This window comes from Cyprinodon variegatus, unplaced genomic scaffold (assembly GCF_000732505.1).
Source record: "Cyprinodon variegatus isolate N-32 unplaced genomic scaffold, C_variegatus-1.0 Scaffold66, whole genome shotgun sequence".
Lineage (NCBI taxonomy): Eukaryota > Metazoa > Chordata > Actinopteri > Cyprinodontiformes > Cyprinodontidae > Cyprinodon > Cyprinodon variegatus.
In genome coordinates this window covers 270890-292028 of record NW_015150519.1, presented here as the reverse complement: position 1 = coordinate 292028, position 21139 = coordinate 270890, and the positions used below count along the sequence as shown (strand labels likewise).

Genomic DNA, 21139 nt, shown 5'->3' with positions numbered 1-21139 from the left:
TGGAGACGTCATGAAATGGGCAACGCGAACACTGGAAGAGGTGGAATAACAGAGAATGCTTGTGCCTTTCTTCCAGGTTGGAAAAAGAAGGTACAAGAAAAACACTAAAATTTAATACTAAATTAATATCTTAAGGTGACATTTAATGGAAGAATTAAAAAAGTATGATAGAGGACCTTTAAGCAAAATATCTTTAAGTGTGGCTGGTATTTGTATTTCATTCTGTTAAATGTAAAATTCACTGCAACTAACTCAAAAAAGGCTACAAATTAGTAAAAAATAGTCAAAGTGGAGGTGATTCAGAGTAAATCTAAAAACAGTCTGTGAGGAACGTTTGCTGGAAAACCTTAGATGGTTGTCAAAGTTTAAAGCCAGTGATATATAGCTTGGATCAATAATGATCCAAACTTAAAACATCTTATAAAGTGATGCTAAAACTATCCATCCATCAGTGGAAGGATTGATGCTCTCAAGACCTTCTGAGTTAAATGCATACATCTTTTCAGCTTTTTTGTGTTTTATTGTCTCTAATTATTCCAAATCCAACTAAACTTGGTTTCAAATCTGTCAAAACTGTTCATCCTCCAAACAGAAAGGCAGGATGGGAAAGCATTGATTAAAGAAGAGACCATGAAACTTTGGTAACACTGGAGGAGCTGTAACGCTCCAAGCTTCGAACTTGGATGGAGGTTAAACAACAATTACTCTAAAAAAATATGGGGAGGTTCAATTTATATTTAGTAATTAAAGGTAATAACTACAACTATAACTTAAAAATAATTCATTTAAAAAAAATAGAACATCCTCTAAAATGGTGAAGAATAAAATATTAACTTTGCTAAAAAATATATATATAAAAATTATTTTATCTATTTTGACAGATCCAATATATATCAATACTGATGCCAACATGAACACAAAATAAATCTGCTCCAATAGGAATAGTAGCTTGAAATCATGTGACATAGAGTTGAGGCATCGGCGGATCCTATTAGCTCAGTTATAAAGCCGGGAAATGGCTTCTTGTCTTGGTTACATTTATCAAATTGAAATAAAATAAACACGATCACAGGTTAGCTTTGGAACTGGAACGACAGCAGGTGAACCCGATTACGTCACTTACTTGTAAGAAGGATCTAAAATGCTTACTGTTGTGTTTTTTTTTAGTTAGACAATTTTAAGATCTGTCCAGGGACAACAGATGAAAAATAGCATTTTGTCTAATTGTGGTGCATTTGCAGGAATGCTTATAAATGTACACTGTCCCTGTGAAATAAATAAATAAATCTAAGTCTAAACTTATAGCCATCTCCTGTAGAATGGTCTGATAAGACATTGATAATCTAATTAACAATGGAGTAAATTAAAGTAAAGGACCTTAAACCTCCTGCTCAGACATTCTGCATTCAAACTTGACCCTGTTGCAGCAGATAGCTTCAGCTTGAAACTAAACAAGTGAAAGAATACAGATGTTTTCCCCACTTTTCCAATTTTGAACTATGACATAAGATCCCCCGAAATAACAGATTGTAACCTAGGGAGAAAAATTTAAAGGGTCACCTTTGTAACCCAGAAAGTAGTGATACCTTACATTTCATTTAGTCCGGATTCAAAGCAGTTAAACTGGTACAGAGAAATAAATATACCGATTTCAGAAAATAATCTGATCATTTAATCTGAAACTTGTGTGTGTGTTTAGTCTTGCGAATTTGTGTCTGAGACAGGCTGAATGTGCTCTGTGTGTTAAATCCTCCGAGCTAGTGTGTGCTCTCCTCTGAGCCGTCTTCACATATGGACCGTAAACAGGGTGATTACCAGACCGGGCTGGGCTCCGCCTGAACGCCACCCAGGGACTCTTTACATCATCATGCCCAGCTAAACACACACACACCACCACCACCACACACATGCGCCGAAAGCAGCTTCTTGCTCATATGCTCAACACAAATCACGGTCTCCAGGTGACCATCGGTGGACCCTGAGGAGAGCTGACCGCTCTGTGAAACCTCAAATACCACAGATATATTCTCTACATTTTACTAACACATTTAGGAGAAATACTCACATACACACACCATTCCTGCAGAACAGCAGCTAACACAAACTCTGAAATATTCTGCCTTTTTATTCCATTCACTCCACGGCTGCCTACATGATATACCGACTGCATTGCCTTTTAATACAATATCCGTGCAAGAGCACTCTATTGAACCTCTTGGCTGACAAAGCGGCACAAAGCATAACACCTAACATGTGAATGTGTTTTTCTCGAGCCCAATGCAGTGATACAAAACGAACTAAAAGACACACACAAAAAAAGAGCAGAAAAAAAAAAAAAGCAATCCGGCTCGTTCTGGGATTGGTCCAGTGTTTATCTAACAATAACCATATGTTCAGTAACACCTCTGGTTTTTTGGCTGCCGCTGCATGCACGTCTCTGCTTCTGTGTGTGTTTGCGTGATGTAGGCGGCAAGAGGAGGAAAAAAAATTCAGACGACAATAGCCATTGATTTTGGTTTTCTATGCCAATTCTTTTTCCCACTTGATCAAACTCGGGGCATTTGATAAATGAAGGATAAGAGACGGAGGTGATGGAGATAGGGGTGCTTGTTTTGTTGTGTGGTATGGTAGTAGAGGGGAGGGGGAAGAGGTGAGGTGAGGTTGAAATATTTTTCTGTTTTCTTTTGCTCTTTTTAGGGGGGGAATTTTGAATAAGCAGATTGGGCTCCAGCACCTGTGATAAAGGGCATTCTTTAGCCAGAGAGCTCTGATTCATGTCTTTGAGTAACTCCTTGAGGGCGTTTCTTACTGTAGAGTGGCTCCATTGCTCGGGCGGCAGGTCCTCCAGCTTAGGACAACTGTTAAGAAAAAAGAAACACAGGAGATGGGGTATAAGAAGGGAGGAGGGAAGGAGAGAGGGATAGAGAAGGGCAAAGGAAAGACAGTAATCATAAAAAAGCTCAGATAAAACAAAAGTTTGTCGAACATTTTTCTGTGACTTTGGTGAATTAAGACTAAAAATTGACTATAAAGCTTTAATATTGGTAACATCTATCAAATACAAATGTTTATAATGATAATTACAGATCATGTGAATTGTTTTTTTGGGGGGGTGGGTTTTCAGTATTGATTCTAGAAACCATGTAATAAACTTTAACCTAATACTTTCAGGTTGTGGTTACTGTAATAATTTAAGATACTGAAACCTGAGAAAAAGCTGAAATAATGTTTAGGCAATACATTGGACTTAATTGGACTCAATATAGACAATAACCTTTGAACTTAATCAAATGTTTGTTCAGGTTAGGTTTGATACCTTTAGGGTTAGAATTAAAAATGTTTTAAAGCCCTAACTTATCCTTTAGCTGCGCTTTTTGAAAACAAGTTGACATATTTTACTTTCCATTTAATGAACTGATCTACATCGTTGGAAAGACAGAACTCCCATAAATAAAGCCACCAATTCAGCCATGTTAACCACAGGAGGAGAGCTGCATTGTTGAAATGGGTGAATAGAGATCAATAATTCACTCTTTTTTGTATTCTTTACAAAACCACAAACAAAAACTGAAAAAAAATTTTTTAGAAACATTTCTTACTGACTTAGTTAGTTAGTTAGTTTGCTTTAGTTTGCTTTTTTCAGTAACAGCAGAAAGCAATCTGATGTAATACAGAGATGTAAAAATTAATTTAAAAGAAAACAGCATCTTTAATTCTGCAGGAGAGTAAGAAAGAGCAGGATTTAAAATAGATAACAGGAAGGCTGCTGGGTTGTTTCTCTCTCAGGATTTGGAAATATTAGCAGTCTTTTGCAAATCTCAGTATTAATCTAAGAGTCTAAATTCTAAAGGGGAGCACAGACACAGTCCACAGTCCAGCAGCCACAAACTGATCCAACCACAAAACCTGTTCCCCTCGAAAAAAATCTGTTTTAGGACAGAACAGTTTGAAATCCATGTAGTGATGCACTGAAGTCACATGAGAGGAAACCAGAGAGAAAAGAGAGCTGAACACACGGGCCTCTGCTCGTTTTTCCTGCTGCAAGCGTCCCTCCAAGACAGACAGATTTCATTTGGCGCATCAAGCAGATGCATCTGGAGATTGCTCTGTCTCTCTCTCCATCTCTCCCTCTGCCTTCCTCCTCTCTCTTTCATATTCTCCCTCTCTCCCCTTTTCTCTCTCTCCTGATTGTTCTGATTAGTTAATTACTTTATACAACACATCTGCTGGATTGATGCATGAATTATACATCAGCTGCATGTGGCGACTATTATTCTGTGTTACTGGTACCTTCCTGGCTTGTTGTATTCGCTGAGACAATTTAAGGTCTAACTGGGTAGATTTCTGCGGTTTGGGTGCAAAACGAAGATAATAGCGCTGCTGAAAATATTCAGAACAACAACAATATACTCCGATGTGTAACAGATCGACGCTGCCTTCAGTTGGAAGAGTCATCAGCTGCAGACTTTTAGCTCTACCTGAAAAAAACGCCCCTGGGCTTTGAAAATGAGAAACATGTTTAGATGCTGAGTGTGGGCAGCTGAACTGGACTCCAGTGGTTTCAGCCAGTATGGATGTGCTAGACATATGCTTGTGCTTTGCTTTACACTTAGAGACAGATTTTTTTTAATCTGGCTTTGCATTAAAAAAAAAACAAAAAAAACACAAAAATAGCGTCTCTCGTTTTGCTTGGTGAAACTGTTCTGAGCAAAGAGATAACAGGAGAATGGAAGAGACAAGGATGCGTGCAATGGTCCAGGCCAACATCTGCTAGCGAGGAAACATACTGCCTTGCACGTGCACGCACTCCATCAGGCCGACAATGGATTTTCCAGAACACCTTAAACTGCTCCAGCAGCTAGAGAGCCTCTGGGGAGATGGAAGTGAACAAGAGGAGGGAAAGAGCGAGCAGGATGGGAGGAGGGAGCAGGGAAGGAAAGCTATCCGTGCATTCAGAGGCTGGCAGGCCGGAAACAAACACAACCTTCTGTATTCTGGCTGGTGGACGTGCTCACATCAGTCGGTGCATGTGCGAGTGCTCGGCTGGTGAAGGTGGGAGGCGAGGGAGGGGAGGGGGGGGACAGAAGGGGAAGAGGCAGAGCAGGAACAGCTCTCCAGAGAGTTGCAGAACACTAGGTTAGCGCGCAGCTGGCACGAGCCTGAACATCAGCGCCAGCTGACTGTTTGTGCGTGCACGTCTTTGTGTCCGTGAGGACATGCAAGCCTGTTTGGGTCCAAAAATATAAAAGCGTGTGTGCGCTTGAGGTGCAATAATAAAACAAAGGCTCACACCTACAGAGGAGAATTCAGCATCCAATGTGATGGGAAGACGGAAACAGCATTCAATCCAAGGCTTGTGGTTAGTCGTTTTCTACACCAAACCACTGTCTTATATTCAGGCTGTATATTTTTGGATCCGCAATAATAAAGAAAAATGCTTTTAATCATCTCCTTAAAAAAATGATAAAACCTTTAATACCTAGTCTTGTAAAAATGATCTAAAAAAAACTGAGTCCGGGGTGTACAGGTACGATGGCTGCAAAAAAAACCCACATCATAAGCCGCCATTCTTATGCTTGACAGCTGCTGTGAGGCATTTCTGGATTGGGTTTCTCAGCCCTATAACGGCAATCGAAACATCTTTACCTCATTTCACACATTTTCAGTTAGCTAAGATGTTACTTTGATTAGCGAAGTTTATAATCGTTGTGTCATTAAAGATAACACTTCGTTTTTACTTTATTTCTCTAAGCCTTTCCTGATCAAAACATCCCATCTTGGGACGTCCACTCCTGGAAAGTATGCCCACTCTCTTCAATCTTTTCCACTTTTGAGGAACATATTTTTCAATATAATGGCCCAGTAAGACTTAGATTAATGAATCCAAGCAACCGATTTGGTAATCTCTTTGCTGTTGTCTTTCCTGCTTGCAAACCGACTAAATTTCTGCTTGCTAATAGAGCATGCATTTCACTAGCAGGAATTTACATGAAAACTCCCATGGAGGCGAATAGAATCGACTTATTTAACAGATTTTTTTCTGCAAGTTTATTTTCAGCACGTCCTTGAGCCAAAAGCTAAACCAAAGTTTTCTTTACGGTGTACAAATATGGGACTGATGATTGGAGCCTATTTTCTAAAAGCTCATTTACTACCAGCAACAACAGAGAGTTAAAGGTGTTTCTGTTGTCCCTCTTAGGTTGAGTCCGACTAATTTTAAGACAAAGTCCAAAATGGATAATTCAATGCATAAAACCTTAAAATCAAATTATTGTCTTTTGGATTCAACATCTGGGGATTTTTGGAGTTATTTCTGGTTTGAAAAAATTGTAGAAAGCATCATCTTAATCTGCTGGAATCTCTTTTTATGTGCAGAGCTTGAATCAAGACTCACAGCTTTAATATTTTGTCCCTTTTTTTTTTTTTTTTTTTACTTCACCAATTTACAAAACAAGATGCCTGTGTAATCTGCTAATCAGTTAACAGCACTTACCAGTTAAATTTAGATCAGCTACTGGAGCTAAATCCTTTTGATGGTTTGACCGTTTAAAGCTAAACGGATACAGAAAAGATCCTTAGTTGGAGGATTCCCTTTCTTTGCTTTCTGACTTTTAACCCAAAAAAATGACTACAACTACAACAAGTGTGTTTTAGGCACCCACATGTCGTGGAGATTTTTCCTCAGATATCTGTTCCTGTTTCCTGGGAGAGGCCAAGCGGCAGTTTCTATGACTAATAATGCTATTCTGAGTATGAAACACGCAGATTGCCAACTGCCAAAGAGAAAACGTTATGTGCAGACTGTGTTAGAGGTGCAATCAGGGGTTAATGCAGCTCCACTGTAAAGATATGTTGTACATAGAGCCATCATATGGGATAATGGCATTCTGATGGGTCTGAGAGTACGTGTGTAACAGAAACGGGACGCCGTCCTACCTGTGCAGCTGGATCTTAAGCGTGACCACGTGGTAGACGTCCTGCAGCATGTCGGCCACCGTGGCGTCCGGCGCGTCTGTCACGTACGACAGCGGGACGGGGTTCCATTTCCCCACCTGAATCATACCTGAGTAGATCACAGACACGTAGACGTGGGTGAACAACAGATGTGGACAAGAGAGAGAACGAGAGCGTCTGAGCTAATTTAAAACAGTAACACGCGGGAAAAGTGCGAATAGCACCATGTGTAGGCAACCAAGAAGCATCTTGGTGCCATAATCACTCTCCGTTCCTCTTTATTTATTAGTGAAATCACAACATAAAAGTGTGAATTTCTCCTGACGCCGTCTTTAAACCTGGAGCAGCCCACACAGCAGGATGGAGGAAGGAGGACGGCCCTGAGGAGAGCTGGATTAGGATGTGAAGTGGTGCCTGCTTCAGTTTGTGTGTGTGTGATGGACAGGTTATATTAAAAAGAACAAAGAGAAACATCTAGCCTTGGCCTGCATGTGTTCCAGCACAATTAGTGGAACCTTTATTCAACCAGCTACACCTGCTGAGTATAAATATATATGTAGTGTATACAGTAGTGTGCATGACCCATAGTGTCTAGGCTCAGAGTAAGGATGCTCTACTGTAGCTTCAGATTAGCTGCAGTGTGGTAAAAGCATGTCAGGGAGAGAATAGAGTGACTAAGAAAGCTCATTGGTTACCTTTGGCCTGAGCTGCGGAGCTGTGGGAGTAGCCCAGCGACAGCAGGGCCATCTCGATGAGCTGGTTGAAGAGCATGTCCTTGCGAACCAGGACAAACTCGGCGTGTTCCTCCTTGCTGTCGAAGTCCATGGGGTTCTCGTAGTGCTCGACCACACAGAACACGGGCAGCATGTTGCCTTGAAGAAAAGAAGCGCAGGCGAGACACTGAGTGGGTTCCACATTTCTCCACATGCAGACACTGACCTTCAGTGTTCGGCTGGTGGACTGAAACCCAGCGCTGATGATTAAGTTACAGCAAGTGTCAAGGGATTTGCCTGGGGAATGACTCGGCTGCAGCAAAACAGGAATGAATGCAAAAATAAAGACATCTGCACTATTTTAAAGCTATATCTCTGATATATTGCATTTCTTTTATATTCATGTATTAAGCTCTAAATTTTCGCTCTCTAAATGTGAAATCTGAAACTGTATCTTCTGATTGCTCATATGTCTATTATGAATTTGTCTTTTGTGAATCTTTGTTCTGTTTCTTTGTTATTTTAGGATCTCTATTCTAGGGCGTTATTCTTGTGGTTTTAACGGCTTTCAAAAGTGAAGAAACCCATGCTAAACTACCAGCAACTGTCTTTTAATACCTTGAAATATGTTCAGTTTAATCTCAGATTGGTTTCATTTGAACATTTTGTTTTCTTTGCCCACAACCAATATGACTTACTGAATATGAATCATTTATTGTCCCACATTGGGGAAAATCACTCTCTGCATCTCCCCATCGCATTTGGGGAGCAGTCTGGGATTAGGGGTCTTGCTCAGGGACCCAGTGTGGCAGTCCGTGGAGTGTGTGGGACTTGAACTCAGACCCTCCGGGACCCAAATGCAATGCTCTAACCACTAAGCCACCACTCCCTGAGTTAAGTGTAAAGCTACACTGGATGAATGAACAGGGTAAATTTGAAGATTTTTGGATGAAGCAAAGTTCAGAACTAAACTGACAGAAAATCTACGGGATCACCTTAACAGGACCACCTCACAATCTAACAGATCTGAAAACCTGTGCAAGGTAGAGTTATAGAAAATAGAAACTGAAACTAATTTATTAGTTTGAGAATGGTGACACTTGTGCCATTAGGTACAGTAGTTACAGCTTTTGTGTTTTATTATTTCCTTTTAAAAGATTTGTTTGCTTTTAGTTTGATTGTTGGGATAAATGTTCAATTATTTTAAATTCTATTTTAGTGTCCAGGTCTGATGATCCCAGCTACCAATCACACATGCCCTTTCATCCTGTTCTTCTTCTTCCATCTATACTCCTAAATGAATGATCTCCATGTACTTAAAACATTGCATATTAGTAAATTGGTGATGATTTTCTAGTCATACAGTAGAAATGCAAAAATACATAATAAATCAAAAGAGTGTTTTTGATCTGTTTTTCCATGAATCCAAAAAATGAAAACCCATCAACTAACAGGTAACAGAGCCACAGAGATTTTTCCTGAGGTGGACAAAAATGTAAAAACTCTCACAGAATAAGAAAGATAAGCATCCATAGAGGAGATCCTTAAAAACATAAGATATAAGCGGTAAGATTTCATTTAACTCAACAAAAACATTTTCAATTATTTTTTAAGTGTTCTGTTATCATTGGTATGCGTCATCACTAGACTATATATTGGTGAATCACCCGTTCAAAATCTTTTTGTTGGCTTAAAAACTTTAACCTAATCAAAGAGCTTCTAACCGTCTTTCTGGTGACGCACCAAGAAATCAGCCAGTCTCCACAATAAGCTGAATCCCAGCTCTGCCAGTTGGACTGATCTTGTTCCTGTTATAACCGCACCATGCCAAAGGGATAACAGGCCCATAAAATACCAGTTGTTAGAGTGAGTTGTTACCGTGGAAGGAAGATCAGCAACTTTCTGTAACCATTGATGTATTTGGATTTGAGGTCATAGGAAAAAAAATCGGAAATAATAATCAAAAAATCTAAGAAGCAAAGCAAAAATGCTCAATTTTATCATTTGGACCATTGAAAGGCTGTCTAGAAGGAAAATCTGAACAGGTTTCAGTATTTTTTTTTTTTATGGGGGGGATTTCACATGAGGACTGCTGTTCAAATCACTAATCCATCCAAACTAAAAATTATTGTGAGATGCTAAAGGTAGTTTAAATGTTTTTGGCATTGCCTTTTAAAAAAATCTGTGATTCCTGCAGCCTTTTTTAATTATTAAAAGACCAAAGCTGGATACACTAAATTAGAACGTTTAAAAGAATGAATTTGGATGTTTTTTCCTTGGAAACCAAATCAGAATCAGGTGCTTAGACATCAACGGGAAACCAGAAATCAGGATCCGCCAATAAAAGCCTGATTGGAGCCTTTCTGCATAAAACCGCCATTAAAACTCCTCCTCTCCTCTTTTTCCTTTTGGGCACGATATCCTCATTATTCACTGTCAAGGTACTGCGATTACATTTGCCTTTCTACTCTTTGCTTGCCAACCCAAAATCATCTTCCCATGATGCAGCGCTTCAAATCCCGAGCCACCTCCGCACCCCGAGGTTCAGTCTTCTGTGTCAACAGTGGCTCTGCTGTTTTAAAGAATGAACAATGCTTGTCCAAAGACCGAGTTTTCACATGTGCAAATATCAGCCGGTATGGCGTTTCTGTTAAAATAACATCCCCGTAAATTGAAGAGTTAGATGAGGAAAAAAAAAGGAGCAAATTTGGCCTTTTAAATTTGAAGAGGGAAAAAGGAGTTATGTTAAAGAGCTCCTGAAGAGGGAATCTGAGCGGTGCGTGTTTACGAGCTGCTCTGTTGCTTCACTCTCCGACCGCGCGGAAACGTTTCTGTACGTTTATTGTCACTGCAGACAAAAATGATTCACTTTCTAATATTTTCCAATCCCAGGCATTCCAGAAGATGTGCACGGCTCTGGCAAAACAATCAATAAGCCGACAAAAAGCAATGGAATGTGCTGAAAGAGCTACTTTTCTCCTCCCCTGATTTTAATAGATAAAGATCTAACAATAAAGACTGCTGTGTAGGTTCATTTGGGGGATCAATACCGGCTTTGTTTCCTGGGAGCCCAGAGAGGGCTGCGGTAAATATTGTTTCGGTCTGGGACACAATGCCCACTGTGGGCTCTATGCGAAGCCTCAACGACAGAATCACCCGCCTCCACTGGCCGCTTCACCCAGCAAAAAAAAATCAGAAGAAGGGATGAGGAGGAAGGAAGCTCGGAGGACCAAACCCGACGGGACGCCATAAATGGAAAGGCCATGATAAAGGTGACTAGTTAAACTCTCTCTCTCAGCCGGAGCGTCAACACCTTTGTAAAACACAGTGAATGAGAGAAAACGGACCTAACGAGGAGACTCCCACAGCGACATTCCAAGGGTTCCTGCACCCATGTTGGCAAAAGAAAAAACTAAAGACGCCAAACAAACAAACAAACACTTTGGGAGCCAAGAGAAACTATGGCTGAAAAAAAAGCAATCATCATTTCAATCATCAAGATAAACCACATCAGGCATCATTTTTACAAAAAAAAAAATCTAATAAATATATTTAATTACTATGCTTAACAAAAGTTAGGCAGCAAGCTTGACAATTTTACACATTTTTCCAAGTTAAAAACTGCAAATTTACTATTCCATAGAAGTTAAAAAAAAACAATCCACTGGACTTGGTTTCCAAGGTTTGAAGACGTTTCGCTTCCCCTCCAGGAAGCGTTCTCAATTCAAATGTCCAATGTGTGACATTTGAATTGAGAACGCTTCCTGGAGGGGAAGCGAAACGTCTTCAAACCTTGGAAACCAAGTCCAGTGGATTGTTTTTTTAACTTTTAGGGAATGACAATGACCTGGATGACTGGGAATCTTCATCAGCATATTGCAAATGTACTACCGTTAGATACTTTTTTTTAAGATGAACCAGGGAACAGCTAGGTGACGTAAAAAGACTATTCTACATGTTTAACAAATTTTTATCTGAAACGTCTGCCATGGATAACTGTTCAGTCCAACCTACTCTTTCAACCACAAACAGAACCTCATGCAACCAACTGAAAAGTCGCCAAATTAGCAACTAGAGCTAATATCTCGGTATCCAACCAGCCGTTCTGCGGAAGCCTCCAGGGTTTCTTGACAACATTAGTGAAAAAAGAGGACTGTCAAAGCAAAGGAAATTGTATTCCCCACTGTGAAACATGGCAGGGGCAATATCATGGTGTGGGGATGCTGTTCTTTAGTGGGGATGAGGAAGATGGTCATAGCTGAAGGGAAAATGGATGTTATTAGCTGCTAACCTGCTAAAGTCTGCAAAATACTCTGAATTATGAACGTGGTGAGGGGCTCCCCTGATATCAAGTTAACAGTCTGACTCTTTTTCCAGGAATGGAAACATTTTAAAGAGGGATATCCCCCAGTTATCTGAAGTTAACAATGTAAACATTAGTGTTTCAGTGGGTGAATATGAGCTAGTAAGAAATTCCAGGAAATCGCCTCCTCATTAGGAAGAAACATTTAAAAACAGCATAATCTCAAAAGCAACATCCAGAGTTATACTAAATATAAATACATTTTTCCAAACTACATTATCATTTTATCATTTCTTTATAATTTTATCAGTTTAATTATTCCTCCTTATTGCCTTTCATACTTAGTTTTATTGTGTTTTATTTCCTCTCCTACTATACCACTGCAACATACTTTTCTGTGTTTTATCCTTATGTTATTTTGTTCACGTACATTTCTCTCGCAACTAAAAACATTCTCTAAATAAACCTGCCTTGCCTTGAATAAACAAGCAAAAGTAATAACAATAGAGTGTTCCAGATTAAAGCATATTCATAAGTTAGAAGAGCGAGGCAAGATTTGAAGAACGCAGGTGACAGGCATTCCCTAAACCATCCACTGTTCTAGAGCTGTTCTTTAAAGGATGAGTTGAAGAATCAGTCTTTAGATGTGCATAGCTGGAACCTCCCCGGTATTAGTTATTGACTTTTATTTTGTGAAATGCTGTTCCTAAAGATGTTTTATATTTTGCAATAATTCCTCTTTATGTCGATTCCCTACAAGCTCTGACATTCAGTGAGAAAGTTATCTGCCAATATCCTGTATACCTTGATGCATTGAGGGTTATTAATCCGAGTGTGTGTGTGTGTGTGGGGGGGGGGATCCTGGGAGCAGACACCTCAGTATGACAAAGAAAGGGGAGTGTTTACTTTAAAACATGTGGTCAGGAACCTGGAGGCCGAGAGGAGAGTGAATAAAAGGGATCCATTCTTTGAATTAGACGGTTCAAGTTTGGCTCTATCAGGGGAGATGCTGTACTGTACTCTGCTCTATCTGTTGATCTCATTGCTGCAAGAAAAAAAGACCTGTGATTTCTATTTTAGTGAGACGAATGTTGGAATTTCACCGATATATGTCTAAAACTCTTAAAAATGTCTTATTTTACTTCCATGCTACAAAACCCAGATAAAAAAATTGAAAGGCACAGTGTATATTGGACAGCCTACCAAATATTTCATTTATAAATCATGGCACTAGTTGCAAAATATATATATATATAAAAAGCTATAGTCTTAAAAACTGTCTTTAAAAATGACTCTTTTCAGACTGGATCTACTGCTCAATAAACAAATATAAGAGCTGCAGTTGTAGCCCAGTGCAGGAACATTTCTCACACTGCGCCTCTATTAGCTTTTGTCTGAGAAAATACGTGCTAGCAATATGAGAGGGAGAGTGTGTGGAGACTATACCGGAGCATTGTTTCTCAAACAAGAAAAGGTTTATGAGGTCTAAAGAACTTGCAGAGGTAGGTGAGAGGGTAAAACAGCATTTAAATGACTCCTTTATGAATATGACTTTTTAGCTTATTCATCTCTGCTAATGTCATCTTGATTTTATTTCTTTTTTACATGCAGGTTCAGTATAGGTTGTTTCTTGTAAAATATGTGAATAATAAATGAAGATATTTGATCTATTTTTGTCTTTATCAAAATTAAAATGTTATTTTTCAGCATAGCTAAACAAAATATATAACCCCAGCCTCCTATCAGCACTTTGGTAGTAGTGATTAGTTTAAAAAGTGAAGGAAATGTTCCCTTTCATATTATGCTCTCCTACCTCTCTTGTGGCAGGCTTTCAGCAGGTGGCCAGCAGGTTTGAACGGGACCCCAGCGAGTTTGGCTCCAGCGCTGCCCAGCCTGGCTCTGCCCAGGGGACTGCCATTTTGCTCCAGCCGGGGCAGTTTGGCCGGCGGGGCCTTGGCTTCGGTCAGGCCGCCTACGACTAGCTCTGAGTTCTCCTTCCCCAGACACGACTCGCTGAGATGTTCCATCATCCTCAGCACCTCAGCTCACTATCACCTGGGAAGAGACAAACAGAGGAAAGATGCAAACCGTTAAAGCATATATGCATCTTTTTAACAGCATGACATGTATGATGGACCCAGAAGATATCCCTGAGTATAAAGAAAAAAGGTTTAACAAAGGCCAAACCTGTCGTGCAAACGACTAAATGTGTGACGGCATACTGCTCGGTTTGCATGCAGTGAGAAGATTGGAGGTTCTGCAGAGCAGTGCAGGAAACTAATGCAATTCGGTCTCTGAGTCATTGCTTCGTGTGGCTTCACGTCCATGCTGCAGCTCAGGAGGGTAAAGGGAAGCAAAGGCCGCGGCGTCGCACTGCTGCGACAGACATGTAGGTTTCTCAACAGGTGTGAACTTTATTTTTAGATTTCACAACCAAAGCACTAGTTTTTTAAACACCACAGTAAGTTTACGAGCCCGGGACGGCGGGGACAACGTGGCTCGAGGAAAGTTGACAGCAGGCAGCTGCTGAGTCATAAGGGCAGTCATCGAAATTGTAAATGTGGGAAGGCTGCAGCACCCACAGGTGCTTCAGAGCTCGGACACAGCTCAGCACAATCCTGGTTCAATCCGATCTCACTCGTTAAGGTGGAAAATGTAATGATGCGTGCAGGTTAACGGGGTGCTGACGGACGTGAGCTGGAATGCTCAACCAGAGAAAAGGGCAAAATCATCCACCCCCACGCAAAAGATCATGAACTCCCCCATTCATAACATGCAATGAGGCAAACTAATTTGAGGAGGAAAGGGGCTGGGGAGGAATCCAGAGCCGGATGCTGTCCAGATCCAGGTCAGGATTTTTAAATGACCTTCAAACACAAAACAGGAGAAAAAGTTAAATGGGGCAAATCAGAGTTTAGGGGAGGATGGATGAGGAGAATAGGATTTAGAAGCATTTAGACCCAAAATTTACTGAGAGAAAAATAAAAATGCAACGAAACCTTAAAGTAAAGTTAAATCATAAAATCTGATTTTAGCTTTCAAGGGATTGCTGATTGAAACAACTTCAGTTCTGACCTTTAATCCCCAACCTGGTTCTTTTTAAGGTAGAAAAAAAAATTGCTGGCTCTAGATTAGTTCTAGAACATATTCTGGTAGGCTTTATAAAAGATTTATAATTACAATTTAGACATCCACGCTTTTCTAAACAGGATTGACTTGATTGGAGAAAAAGCAGCAGCAGTTAGGATTCTGGATTCTACTGACACCTGTAAAACATACTAAATAAAAAGGGTTTTATTCACCCTTTTTAGACAGAATATGGTTTATATATTTTTTTTTAAAGACAGCATAGAGTTGTGGCTCGTGTGTCTCGCTGTGTAAGCCAGTATTTCTGCTTTTCCCTGTAGTCATGGTGTGATAACACTGTGGATGAAAACCAACCTGAATCCTAGAACTTCAGCTCTGGAGAACATAAAACACCGCCTGGAAAACGCGTCTCCTTCAAGTTTAGCCAGGGTAGAAACAATGTTTCTTTAAAAAAAAAAAAAAGATTAAAAAGAAAGGAGGAAAAATAGCAACTCCTGAGTCCTGCCTCTTTAGTCGGACTCCGTGTGCATGACAGCAGGAGGCTGAGCTGAAAGATGAACCAGCCGCTTCCTCCGGCTCTTCTCGGCAGCGCAGCGGATCAACAACAACAACAAGCCGGTGTCTGTGAGCCGCTGCGAGGGTCGATGTGGAGCCCGACAGGCGAGCATCGGTGAGCGCTGCTCGACGTTAGCTCATTCCGTCCAGCTGGAGGAAACAGACTCAGAGCTGTGAAACCGGCGACATTTAGCGGAGAGTGAGCGGGTTATAGCCGCCTCTAACCGCGGCTACATCGGTTACAACTACAGAGGGGAGTTCGGCTCTAGTTCGCTCCGCGACATCCACACCGCCGCCGCTGCCGCGCGGTCCGGGTAACAGCCGATAAAGCCTCGATGTGGACGGATAGGCGAGCAGCCCCCGCCGGCGGTGGTGGTGATAGTAGGAGGCGTCCTGTCTGTTGGATGGGGATTGGCGTCCGGACGGAGCTCCTCTTCTGTTTCTCTTTCTTTCTTTCTTTCTGTCTCTGCCCCTCTCACTCCGTCTCTCCCTCTCTGTCCCCATTAAATTATTAGTTGTATTGACTCATCACCCCCCCACCCCCCTCACTGCTCTGCTCTCCCCGCTGCTGGTGCTGCCTGCCCGCCTGCGCTTTCCCCCTTTTTCTCCTCCTCATCTCCAGCAGCGCGGCAGAGGGGGATAAATATATTTATAAATCCTTATCTGGAGGTGAGAGACATTACATAGACTGGAAAAGAGCCAGACCGAGGTATTAGCGAACTACGAGACCGCTTTGTGACCCCTAAAGGCCAGAGGGGGGCGACCGAGAGCACATTTACACAAACGATTTAGCTTAAAGGGATAGTTCAGATTTTTTTTAATTACGACTTTTTTTAAAGATTAAAAAGCTCCAAGTTCTCCATTTCAATTCAGTTTATTTATATAGCGCCAATTCACAACACATCTCATCTCAAAGCACTTTACAGTTATTTCAGTGATTAATATGCATAGTTATATACGCATATATATATAGAAGAGTTATATGTGTGTATATTTATATTTTTATTATCTTGTGTGGTTTGTCGTGTATATATATATATATATATATATATATATATATATATATATATATATACGTGTAACAAAAGTTATTTCCCTCTAGGATTATTAAAGTATTTCTGATTCTGATTCTAAAATAACAACAAGTTAAACTTGCTCATCCTAAAAATGATTTAACCACTTAGTATGTATGCCAATGCTTTTTTTTTTCTATGAATTACAGTGAATAAAAACGCCAAATTCGATTTCCAACATAATACTAATATTGAACCAAAATAAAAAATACTATTTAAGCAAAAACGTGTCTTAATTTCCTGCCCTTGAGGTCTGGTGTGCCTTTCCTGTCAAATACGTCTCTCCTTTCATACTAAACAAAAAAAAAAAAAGTTAATCCATTTATTGTCCCACAATGGGGAAATTCATTGTCTGAATTTAACCCATGGCAGTGGGCTGCCATTGTGCGGCGTCCGGGGAGCAGTGTGGGTTTAAGGGTCTTGCTAAGGAACCCAGAGCGGAGGCTACTACTAGTTGATACTTGCAACCTTCTCAAAGCAAAAGCGCACTGCTCTAACCACTAGTCCAACACTCCCACAAAATAATGAGTTCATTAATGGGATTGTGGAGACCTTGAATGCACGCTGTGGAAGTATCCAGACCTCAGACCCCAGGATCATAGGGATTTACATTATGTGCACTTAATACTTGGGTGGCACCATTTTTGCAACAAAAGCGGGGGTTACTTTAATAGTGGCCTTCATCTTGTCTGCATTGTTAGTTCTTGTCTCTCATCTTCCTCTTGGCAGTACTCCATGGATTCTCCATGGGGTTTAGGTCAGACTAGCAAGCTGGGCAATCAAGCACAGGATACGATGCTCATTAAAGCAAGTTTGGTAGTTTTGGCTGTGTGGGCTGATGCCAGATCCTGCTGGGAAATGAAATCAGCATCTCCATAAAGCTCGTCAGTAGAGGATAGCAGAGGCTGTGCTGACTTTGGATGAATTAAAATACTGTATGGCGGAACAAAACAGGCAGGTGACATGGCTCCACTAATCATCACTGAAAATAGAGGATTTACTCTGGATCTCAAGCATTCAGGATTCTGTTTCTTCCTGCTCTTTCTTCAGACTTTGGGACCTTGATTTCTAAATAAGATGAAAAATGTGCTGTCATTTGAAAGAGGACTGTGGACTACTGAGCAACAGTCCGGTCCTTTTTCCTCCCTAACCCAATTAAGATACTTCTGAAGTTGCCTCTGATTCAGGACTGGCTAAACAAAATGAATCTGACAGTTGTAGTCCATGTCCTAATTATATCATGCATGTTGCGCTTTTTGCAGCACTGATTCCAGCTGCAGTCCATGCTTTGCGAATCTCAATCAAATTCTTTGAAGAGATTTGCTTCACAACCAGCTGAAAGTTGTGGTAAGCCCTGAGCCACATACTTTTCTGCCACATTTTTTCCATCGAATGAACTTTCCATCTATATTCTCGAATTGTCTTTAATGGCTTTTCCTATACATGGAAGGTTTGGGGAACTGTTTTAAGTTAATTTAATTAGGTGAGCTATAATGCAACATTTACATTCTCGAATAAGCCTGTTTTTAATTGCTTCTATAAAACATTATATAATTTTTAGAACTGAATTTAGTTTCATTTTCTGTAATCTCAATTTATCACGATTAACCAAAATAAACAGAAAATCAAACCATATATAATGGTCTAAATAATATACTTAGTTTACGATTTTTTTTCATTTTTAGATCTACTAATTTATTTTCTTCGGTTCTTTTTGAAGTCAGGCTAAAAAGGTTATAAGCTGCTATGATTTTATGTCTAGTAGATAACTCTCCCTTTTCAGTATAAATGATTTGATAAATCAACTAGGAGGGTTTGTCCCAGAGGATGAACCTACTGTACCAAAAGACTAAATCACATCCCTAATTCCACATTTTTATCATCAAACTGTCATAGCTGTATGTGAGTAATAATCTTTTAAACTCCAAACTATTTTCATGTTTGCATTTAGTGGATATTTACATAGAAAAGTACAGATAATGCAGAGGAAGGAGGCAGTGCGCCTAGAATTATCGTCCTGTTTGAAACAGATAAAAGGATATAGGATTTTTTATAAAATTGGCAAATAAGAGTAAAGTTGTATAAAAAAAAAAGACATTAACAAACTTACTTGAAGGCGGACTTAATTATCTATAACAAAGTTACTCTGGTTAACTTTACATATTCTGTTCTGAGTACATGTTTCACACAAGAAGATTATTGGTGGTGCACCACCTCCACCTTCCATTTCCTTTGTACATACAGTATTTATTGGTTTCCTATAAATAGCCAACCAACACAAACTTGACAGTTAAACAGTTCTTAAAATAGCATTCACATAAACCACAACAGTGTTTTTGAGCATGAAGTGGTTTTTCAAGTTTTAAACATTTAGTTTTGGTTAATTCAGAACCAGCCATTAGTTAAGATTGATACTAATTGGATGATCCGTTGTAGATCAGATATTAGCTGCTCGTAGCTCTCAGCAGAATATGAACATTTTGGACTGTCTTTGAAATATTATAAGAATGAGTCTACTTTTTTATTGATCTGTCAATATTGGAATAGCAGTTTTAAAACATTTCCAAATTTGTTATAATTGATATTTTTTCTGAAGTTAAAATGATGGCCAATAAAAGATGCTCATAATAACTAAAATATAGGAATTTTTTATTCACAAAGGTATGTAAAACTAAAATGTTAACATATATCTTATTGATTTTATTCAAGATTTCAAACTGCAATGGACAGGACTTCCTGTAAGGAGGAGTCTACCATCTTTTACTTTAGAATATCATCAACCTTTTCAAAGCTTAAAGGTTGATTCCTAATAGTTTGTTTAAATTAACATCTGTCTTGCTACCATCAAACATAATCCTAGTTTTTTAAGAATGTTTCTTTGCTTAACTCACACTGCACATACGACTATAAAAACGTGAGAATAGACTAGCCAAGTTCTGAGTTCACGACAACCGTCTTTGTCAGGAGTTTTAATTATGGTGGCTACTTATAGCTTGTAACAGTGCTAAACCCTCAGCACCGCCATGTTATGCTCTGCAATAATCTTTCTGTCATGTCAGTAATAGTGGGTGAAAAAAAAAACATGGAGTGATTTTTTTATGATGCAGTTGAGCATGACTTTTCAACTACTGCTCTACTGAGGTTTGCAAGGCTGCACGTTGAGGCTGATGATAAACAAAAGCTTGAGTTTTAGGTTTAGCTTTGTATCCCCCCCAATAATATTCCGATATTTGCTTATGAACAAATAGTCTTCTTATATGGAGGCTGCTTTATTTTCTAAGCCTAAAGTTTCCAATGAGTTAGTCAAGATGGATTCTTATAATGAAGATCAAACTCATGCATTGAAACATTTTTATATTTTTATAGTTACCTTTTCATCGATTCATGTAATGAAACTAATCCAGTATTTACTACAGCCTGTATTAATGCTTGGTGCAGGTTCCCTGATCATGTTGTAAGAGCTCTTAAATAAACCTTCACTATAGGGCTGAAACAATTAATCGGATTAATCTTGAATAATCGATTATTGAAATAATTATCAACTAATTTAGTAATCGATTATTCATTAACTGGAGTGTAGAAACTCTATAAACAAGCCTTTAGCTGACAGAGAAACCCATTTTGTGCATCAATTATACCCAAATTGTAAACAAAAATATAAACATTTTGCATTTAAGATAACATCTTTTTTTCGTCTGTCAGTATGCTCTATCAAGAACTCCTAAAGTGGAAACGTTTTAGTTTTACCTGGTATAATTTTGCAAAAATTCTTCTTTAACAAACCTGTTGCTCTCTGATTATTTATTGATTAATTGAAAAAATAAATAGACAGATTAATCGATTTGCAAAATAGTCATTAGTTGCAGCCCTACTTCACTAGTAGTTCACTAATTTTGATATTTTTATGAGCAGGAAAGGTTAAACATTCCCCTTTTCCTCATTAAAACATTGTACAAAACTACTCTGCGAGGTTAATTCATCAGAGGATTTAACTTATCCTACATCATTTTTTCATTTAGATTCCACATATTTACTACATATTTTTAAAACAATGTAAGAGAGACGCTATCAAACAGATAAAAAGCTCAGTGAACTGTGAAACATTGTACCCTAAAAGAAAAATGTGGAACCAGTTGAGCATGGTGTTGTTCTGGTGGCTCCCAATTCAAATGTTCCCTTAACCCCAATAAAACCTCTGGCCGCCCCTGGAGGAGTGCAAGTTTTTATGTAAAAGACAGACTGCAATAACTCTCTCTATTGGAGCATATCCACCTGTTTTAAGATACAAAGAGTCCTGGTGGAGAAAAGTAAAAGTGGAGAAGGTGGAGAAACACACACACACCTAGAAGACAGAGACATAAACGACCATGCATTCCTGCACACACCCACATGTCCACGGTGGTGTGATCTCAGACTGTGCACACGGGAATATTTAATCGCCTTGATTAGAGGGA

The 21139-nt window shown here is 39.5% G+C and overlaps 1 protein-coding gene across 10 annotated transcripts in view; it reads right to left on the bottom strand.

Moving 5' to 3' along the window:
- LOC107082981 (DNA-binding protein SATB1-like) overlaps positions 1 to 21139 on the bottom strand; it is a 77362-nt gene that overhangs the window by 46326 nt on the left and 9897 nt on the right. For 7 of the 10 annotated variants that reach the window (XM_015371886.1, XM_015371890.1, XM_015371883.1 and 4 more), the window contains 4 exons: positions 13784 to 14025; positions 7650 to 7826; positions 6937 to 7063; positions 2735 to 2858 (listed from right to left, as the gene is read on the bottom strand). In XM_015371886.1, coding sequence (XP_015227372.1) covers positions 2735 to 2858; positions 6937 to 7063; positions 7650 to 7826; positions 13784 to 14000 — 645 coding nt within the window. In that variant the 5' untranslated portion in view covers positions 14001 to 14025. Of the gene's footprint in view, positions 1 to 2734; positions 2859 to 6936; positions 7064 to 7649; positions 7827 to 13783; positions 14026 to 15411; positions 16336 to 21139 lie in introns of those variants that run through there. The other 3 variants (XM_015371892.1, XM_015371889.1, XM_015371885.1) reach the window with 2 other exon arrangements.